The following is an 8,492-nucleotide window of genomic DNA, read 5'->3' on the forward strand; positions in this document are numbered from 1 at the left end:
AGACCCATACATTCCAGAAAATACTATTCAACTTATTATATTTTTAATGCCACTTATTTCATTAAAACATATATTCCTTTGCGCATTCTTTCCTACCTGATCATTCAGTTTCTCTTTAAAACACGCGAATGCAATGTAAAATGCCAGGTGAAAGTTTTACGCATTTAGTCGTGTCTAAAGAATTGGACTATATATGATTTTTGCGTTTTAGCTTAAATATATTTAATGTGGGTTTCAAGGTGTATATATTCTAAACATTAGCACTAAAAACAGGTACAAATTCAACATTTATGGGCAAATATCAGACAAATATATGAATTCACCCATAGAATGTGAAATTTTTCTTTTTCACTATCCCATCTAAACAAAATTTCGATGTTACCATGAGCGGCTTCAGCTAAATGACCTTCTCATGCCCAGGAAATCTAAGGCAAGAGTGGAATGCCCATTTCTCTTACATCCCCAATCGAGCAGAAAAGGTAACCTGTTAATAAAACAGAGCTTAGGCCTCACACCCGAACATATCACACTCTCTGTACCCACCGCCAACTCTTTCACAATATTTTTGAGCCTCAGAACAAGGGACTTCAGGTCCAAATCACTTCACCCTCTCACAAAAGAATAAAGCGATAAAATAATATACAGCCTGCTATGCTAATCTATTTCGCCTTCCTCTGCATCACCATTTCCAGCAGCTATTCCACCAGCATTTCCAGTAGCTATTCCACCAGCAGTAGCCTCTTCCTCCTCTTCATTTTCATTTCTCATGAACAAACCGAATTGCTCCAAACAATTCCTGCCCTGCAACGCAAGGGGTGCCAGTCCATCTTGAGAATGAACAGAACATGTCTCATCCACTGAACTGGGAACGTGATCAGGTTGAGAAGATCTCAGCATCTCCAGATCCTTGAGCAGTTGAGTGTTTTCATTGAGCTCAACAGTTTTCTCCATCTGCCGTGTGTTTATAATGCAAGGTTAATAAACTCATCAATACTGACTTCTCTTGTTTATTGGGCTCTTGCTACCTGAAGCTTGCAAGGCAAAAATTGTGATAACAAGAAGAGAGAATACTAAATAAAACAGAAAGGACTCAAAACATGCTGTAATTCCAAGCGTGCAGCTTCACGCTCAATCTCCAACTTCCGTTTAGCTTCAGCCGCAGCTTCTGCTTCAGCTTGCTTACGAGCAAATTCTGCTGCTTTTGCCTCTTCTTGAAGCCTTGCTTGCTCTGATAAACATTAATCAATGTAAAAATCAACACCAGGCCAGGTAAAAATCAATCAAAGCTTATAAATTCAAAGCTTCTAAATTTCAACCTTCTCTTTGACGCCTTTCTAATTCCTCCCGTTCACGCCGCAGCTTCTCTGGATCTCCCCTGTCATCCACGGAGCATTGAAACGGATTGTCCTGGAACTCCGACGTAAAAGACTCCGGCATAAAACTGGTGTGCACAGATGTCAAGTGGGGAGAAGTAGAAAGGCGACTTAAAATCTGTGCACAGATGTCAATAGGAAACCATGCCAGATGTCAATAGGAGAATGAAAATGTAAAACTGTGCACATATTCAAATTCATAATGTAAAACTGCCAGACAGAGTTCAGACAGAGTATCTCTATCACCGTTTGTAGCCAAAACCTCAAAAGCTCTGTTGTCAATAGTCAGAACACTGACATCAAACATGCCACCGCCAAGATCAAAAACAACAATATTTTCCTCTCCACCCTTCTTGTCCAAGCCATAAGCTATTGCTAAGGAAAAATATTTACAAAGCTAATAGTAAAACTGTACTTGCAGAGTGATAGTTCTACGTGATACAGAATGAAAGTTCTACATCATAAAAATTATGAAAGGCAAACCAAACTGCAAAAGGCCTGAGACCCAGTACTCTGAAAACCAACCAGATCGATACAACCTGAGACCAAGTACTCTCAATACCAACCAGATCGATACAACCTTTTGTATGAGCTGAATATCCATGTATAAGCAATGAAACAATAAAGCAAGAACTGTCCGACAAGGCTGCAATTTTTCTTATAAAAATATCTCCCACTGCAACGAGTTCATAACAGAAATTTAATGGCACTCCCCTGCACACACAATTTACATATTAACACTCCATTGCATGCATGCCTGCTTCTAAATGGTGTCCAGTCCACACTCTTTGCTTAAATGCCAATATCTATTAAGAAAAAACTACTGCACTATTACCAATATGTTGTGTTAACAACATATGACCAGGCAATTGGGTATTTAGATATAGTTGTTGGTTCCGGTGAAAAATACATCGCCACCGATAATGCACAGGAACATGCAAAAGACAACTAAAATAAATATTTGAATGAAGGTTAGCAAGAAGATGAGAATGAGATACCATTCTTTTAAAACAGTTTTATTATCAAGGCCCACATCTCCATAGTTGTCAATTACACTATCTGATGATTGATCCATCCAAAAAAAAACATCCAGACCCCAGAAGATGAGCATGGCTTTGAATACAAGATGGATTTTAATAACAGTGATAATGATATACTTTGTTTGCTTGAATACCAAGAAGCTCCTAGATAGAAATCTGCTACACTATATCATTTATTGGATTTTAATTGATACATGCATTTAGGTCTTCAGAACTGGCTGCTGCTAGCATTTTTGCTTCTACGAACAATGTTCCAACACACAGGAAGATGCAACTGAAATAAGTAGTTGTTGCCACATAGTGCTCACACCTCAGACACTCCTGAGGCAGGACAACTGCAGAGCTATTCTGCTGCCAAAGTTTGTTAATTAAATTCTTAATTCCGAAAACTATGGAGTATAGCATGAAATCAGGACGCTGCAGAAAATGGACAATTGTTTGCTCTTGTAAAGCTTTTACTTGATAGTGAACTAAAAAATGTGGCACCAATTTGTCCCAGTGAAACCTGCATACCAACTATATTTAACCTCTCTTTCCTACAAAGTGAAAGAATTACCTGAACTGCACTGGTGTACCCATTTTCAAAGTCTCTCCTAGCGTTCCCCCATTACATCAAAAAAAATGTTGGGACAAATGGGATCGAACTCTGGAGAGTTTTTCCTGTACATCCTCTAGCTCTCTGTCTACACTAGCTATTCCAACTAAAACATCTTGATGTTTCTCCTCGATTCACCCAATAGAGATCGATATCATCTAAAGCTGTTTTCCGACCATCATAGATACAATCAAAGAAAACAGGAACACAGAAGAATATGGATGTTGCATCACCATTATTGCCCGATGTTGGTGGAATACTAGTACCACCCAAGCCACCAGATGCAGGTATGCTTGTATTAAGAAGTGATGAACTGCTACTGCTGCAAGTAATTTGGAAAAATCAGAATGCTACAAAACTATAAGCTGAGATATAACATAAAATATATCAAAAATCCAGTAAATCTTGATTCTCAATTCTGTATGAAAACTTGAAAAAATACTTATTGTAGAACAGAAAAATGAACAAAAGATAGGAGGAATGCGGTTCCTTAGTATATACCTTTGTGGAAATGTGCATGTCCCAGTACCTGTCATCACAAAATCCGTAAAGGAAGATTTGCATGAGTGCAATGCATTCTCCAGTCTCACACAATTTCAAGCCTCAATTTGTATATCATGTTAACCCATGAAGGGAAGATTTTCGAAAATGTATAATGTCAAGCATATTAATCACAGTCAAATATCTTGAATCTAGCAGAACCAAAACGGTGCACAAAAAACAAAAACGTCTTTTATATTCATATAAACTGGAACAGTAAAATTTGCAGAAGACAGAGTGGGTATAAAGGACACTTAGTATGCATACCCTTAGCTTCTCATAACAAAATCAATAAAGAAAAAAATAATATGCAATATATCCAGGCATAAATGAAAGTTATGTTGTATGCAGAAGAGCAGATTGCCTACAAATATAACTCTCTCTTAATACATCACACAGTTCCATCATTAAACCAAAACGAAATATCCTGAACAATACAAGTTATCCATAATGAGTGTTTACATTTGAAGGTTGCATGCAGTTTTAAGACAGACAACAGGCAGGAAATGGGTCTATAATCATGTCACTTACTTATCATGATGGGAACCGCCCGAGGAACCTCCAGCAGAAATTGACATTGAAAATCCCGAGGAACCGGCTCCAAGCAGACCTGAACCTCCTGTTGAAGAAACAGTGAGAACCCCGACTGTTGAAGAAATTAAAAAGCTCGAGGAGCCGGTTCCAAGCACGCCTGAACCTCCTGTTGAAGAAAAAGTGGAAACCCCGACTATTAAAGAAATTGAAAAGCCAGAGGAGCTGGCTCCCAGCACACCTGAACCGCCCGTTGTAGAAACAGTAGAAACCCTGCCTGTTGAAGAAACTGAAAAACTAAAGGATCCGGCTCCAGTCAGGCCTGAACCTCCTGTCGGAGAAACAGTGGAAGCCCCGACTGTTGAAGAAATCGAAAAGCCCGAGGAGCCGGCTCCAAGCACGCCTGAACCTCCTGTTGAAAAAAAAGTGGAACCCCCGACTGTTAGAGAAATGGAAAAGGCAGAGGAGCCGGCTCCAAGCACACCTGAACCGCCCGTTGAAGAAACAGTGCAAACCCTGCCTGTTGAAGAAACAGAAAAACCCGAGGATCCGACTCTAGTCACGCCTGAACCTCCTGTCGAAGAAACAGTGGAATCCTCGACTGTTGAAGAAATTGAAAAGCCCAAGGAACCGGCTCCAAGAACGCCTGAACCTCCTGTCGAAAAAACAGTGGAAGCCCCGACTGTTGAAGATGTTGAAAAGTCCAAGGAGCCGTCTCCAATCACGCCTGAACCTCCAGTTGAAGAATCAGTGAAAGCCCCGACTGTTGAAGAAATTGAAAAACCCGAGGAGCCGGCTCTAAGAACGCCTGAAACTCCGGTCGAAAAAACAGTGGAAGCTCCGACTGTTGAAGATGTTGTAAAGTCCGAGGAGCCGTCTCCAATCACGCCTGAAGCTCCTGTTGAAGAATCAGTTAACGCCCCGACTGTTGAAGAAATTGAAAAGCCCGAGGAGCCGGCTCCAAGAACGCCTGTACCTCCGGTCGAAAAAACAGTGGAAGCTCCGACTGTTGAAGATGTTGAAAAGTCCGAGGATCCGTCTCCAATCACACCTGAACCTCCTGTTGAAGAATCAGTGAAAAGCCCGACTGTTGAAGAAATTGAAAAGCCTGAGGAGCTGACCCCAAGCACGCCTGAACCTCCTGTTGAAGAAACAGTGGAAGCCCCGCCTATTGAAGAAATTGAAGAGCCTGAGGAGCCGAGTCCAGTGCAACTAACCCCCGCTCGTCCTCCTTCTCCTCCTCCGGCAAATGAGGAGCCGATAGCACTACAACCATTACCTCCTCAAGAAGAAAAAGAACTCGCGCCGCTGCAATTATTCTCGGTTGAGACCACGACAAGTAATTGAAGGAGACACTGAATGCTCGCTGGAAAATAGTAAAAAGAACCCTAATACGAAAACTGTTTGTCGCTGAATGTTGATGACATGTGTCAACCGTGGAGAGAAAAGGACGACGAAAGTCTCTTTCAAAGGAAAGGCCTATCGGCCTAATTAAATGATTGGTAATTACTTTTATACATCAATTCATGATAAACATGAAAATACTTTTAGATCGTTTTTAATATTTATGGGTAAATTAAAATGGAATATTTGCATTTATTAAATGTTTTATTTTTTGAATGAAAATAAAACAATAGCGAAAAAGTGTGGAGAGGAGATGGGTTATAATAATGTATTGTTAGAGTAGCCATATAAATTGAATAGTTGGTAACTACCCATACACATTTAACATTGTTAAAAATTGAAAAAAACATGGGAGATTCAACTCAACTTATTATAAAATTGTTAATTTGCAAAAAAAAATTGTTACAATACCATGGACTAATATTATCACTTATCAATACCACATGCCCAAAATCATAACTAATTTCAAAGCGACCTTTTTTTCAATTAATCAATTTATTAAAAAGGGAAAAAAAAATTCATAATTACTTTGGAGAGAAATCTCAACCTTTAGGATATTCTTAATATTATACACAAATAAAAGGTTGAGGTTTATCTCCAAAGTAGTTATTTTATTTTTCTCCCTTTTAATTAAAAAAGTATGTCATCTAAACAAATGTGGCATGAGAGGAGCTATAATTTTTTGGGCATGTGGTACTGATAAACATGGTATTAACCAATGATATTGTAACAAAGTCCCTTTATAGAATAAAAATCTCCATATTAAAGTGCAGGTAAATCCACATGGTTAAGAATCTTGTTACATAATTTTTTTAAATGTATACATGTTTAATATCTATCTATCTATATATATATATATATATATATATATATATATATATATAATATTAATACTTTAAAATAAAGTTAAAATTTCTCCAATTTTTATGATTTTTTAATTTTAACAATGTGAAATGTATTATGAATTGAATATTTTGATGTTTATCATGGATTGATATCTATGAGAATTTACTAGTCATTTCACTTATATTGTTGTACTAGTTATTGATAATGAAATTAAAATTATAGAAGCCTTATTCCATAATAAACAAACCTATCGATATAATCATATCATTGACAATTTTAAATTTTATTATATTAGATTTTTTTTGTAAGCTAGGACACATTATGTTATTGTAAATTTATAGAGCTTAAATGCATGTATGGACCTTGTCTGTAATAGCCTACATGTTAAAAAATAAGTCTTGGAAAAACTAAAACTTGCACAAAACCATGCTAGTGAAGGACTATATTCCCATTAGTGGGAAACCAAACAGTATCCCTAAGTGTCTTGTGGAAAAAATTTAGCTACTAAAACAAAGAAAAAATGAAAAAATACCAAAGGAGGTTGGTGTTTTGGTTTCTTTCCCAGTTCGTAGATGCACTCTTGAAGATGTTGGAAGGTCACAAAAGTTGTTTTCTTGACCTTCTAGTAGCCAGGGAGGTCTTTTCTATTTGACTATCATATTTTCGAAGTAAAATGTTGTATCAAAAATGAGTTGTAGAGACTCTTCCCTCATCTTAACAACATCAGCATCCTAGCTGGTAATGGTGCACTGCTTCCCTACATTGTTCAATGACCCCATTTTTTACATGTGTCTTTCAACCAATCTCATTGTCTTTGGCATCCCTTCATTGAGAGGATGGGCACCATGAAATGGAAAGTATGGGGGATTCATAAAGAGAAAGCCTCAACTATCCATAGAATTGGAACTTGCAGGAGGCTAGGGAGAGGGGGAAACTAGATTCTCGGTGCTCCATCAAGGACACAAAGGGTAGACTTTACCTAAACAAGGTGGAAATCAAGGTCTCTGATACAATTCTCTGTAACATGCAGAACAACTTCTTGATCCTTTAGGTGCCTTCACAACAGATTATGCAATGCCCATTGATAGTCTCTTGTATTACCAATTTCGCCTGCTTCCATCTTGGCCACCACCTGTCTAATCTGACTTCATCCACATTGTTAGGAGCTTCCCACTCCATGATATCTCTTACCTTTTATGGATATACTACTATGCCTTCCTTGGCTACAACATGTCCCAGGTAGTGCACCTTTGTCTGAAATAAATTTCACTTGCTAAGGTTGGCATACAACTGATGTTCTCTTAGAAATCTCAACAATACTACTAAATGCTTGACATGCTCCTCCTCATACTTAGAATATATCAGGATGTCATCACTGAATACAATAAAAAACTTGTCCAGATAAGAATGTAGCACAATTTTCATCAAGCACATAAACGTATCTGGAGAATTAGTCAAACTGAATGGAACTGCAACAAACTAATAATGCCCATAACTAGTCCTAAAGGCAGACTTGTAAATGTCCTCTTCTTTTATGCGTACCTAATGGTATCCTGATCTCAAGCCAATATTTGATAACACTGCTTCTCCCTTCAATTGATAAAACAAGTCATCAATTCTTGGCAACAAATACCTATTCTTGATCGTCACCTTGTTCAACTTCATGCAATCAATACATAACCTGAGAGTACCATCATTCTTCTTCACAAACAATACTGGTGCACCCCAAGGTGATACACTTGGCCTAATGTATCCCTTATCAAGCATTTCCTTCAATGGTAGCTTCAACTCCACCAACTCTGGTGTGCTCATCTTGTAAGGTGCTTTTGATGTTGGTGCTACCCTTGGTACGAAATCAATAGGAAAATCCACTTCCCTATGGGAAAACAACTTTGAAATATCTGCTGGAAACACATCTTGAAACTGTTGTAATATACGGTACCTCTTGAATATTTCTACATCCTCAACATCCTTACCCTTGTCACTGGAAATATGAACTACAAACATTACACACCCTTTCTTGCAACTGCGCTTAGCCTGCATCACTATGACCATCCTTATTGACATATGCTTCTTCTTTCCCTACAAGATTCTTTTTCCCATATTATCATCTAGGCACTCAATAACCTTGTCATAACAATCTACTTTGGTCCCATGAAGATA

At 38.1% G+C, this 8,492-nt stretch overlaps 1 protein-coding gene across 2 annotated transcripts; it reads right to left on the reverse strand.

The window, feature by feature from the left end:
- Positions 1–307: 307 nt before the first annotated feature.
- On the reverse strand, positions 308–3,934 carry LOC149208192 (transcription factor GTE8-like). Of its 2 annotated transcripts, none has more exons than XM_089395950.1 (5): positions 3,510–3,934; positions 2,970–3,327; positions 1,317–2,087; positions 1,098–1,228; positions 308–951 (listed from the first exon to the last, which is right to left on the reverse strand). In XM_089395950.1, the coding sequence occupies exons 3-5, from the start codon at positions 1,435–1,437 to the stop codon at positions 655–657; spliced, it is 549 nt and encodes a 182-aa protein (XP_089252076.1). In that variant the 5' UTR covers positions 1,438–2,087; positions 2,970–3,327; positions 3,510–3,934; the 3' UTR covers positions 308–654. The 2 variants fall into 2 exon arrangements, with proteins under 2 accessions (XP_089252076.1, XP_089252075.1); XM_089395949.1 differs by having other exon boundaries at positions 2,970–3,330.
- Positions 3,935–8,492: the final 4,558 nt, after the last annotated feature.

This window comes from Pinus tabuliformis, chromosome 1_2 (assembly GCF_031772625.1).
Source record: "Pinus tabuliformis cultivar Carrire ecotype Pingquan chromosome 1_2, CPIR1, whole genome shotgun sequence".
In the NCBI taxonomy this organism is placed as follows: Eukaryota; Viridiplantae; Streptophyta; class Pinopsida; order Pinales; family Pinaceae; genus Pinus; species Pinus tabuliformis.

Coding starts and splice junctions, on each gene's coding strand:
- LOC149208192 (XM_089395950.1), bottom strand. CDS start 1,437: ATGCCGGAGTCTTTTACGTCGGAGTTCCAGGACAATCCGTTTCAATGC. Junction 1,229..1,316: donor AGAAAGGCGTCAAAGAGAAG/GTTGAAATTTAG, acceptor AATGTTTATCAG/AGCAAGCAAGGCTTCAAGAA. Junction 952..1,097: donor CACGCTTGGAATTACAGCAT/GTTTTGAGTCCT, acceptor AACACACGGCAG/ATGGAGAAAACTGTTGAGCT.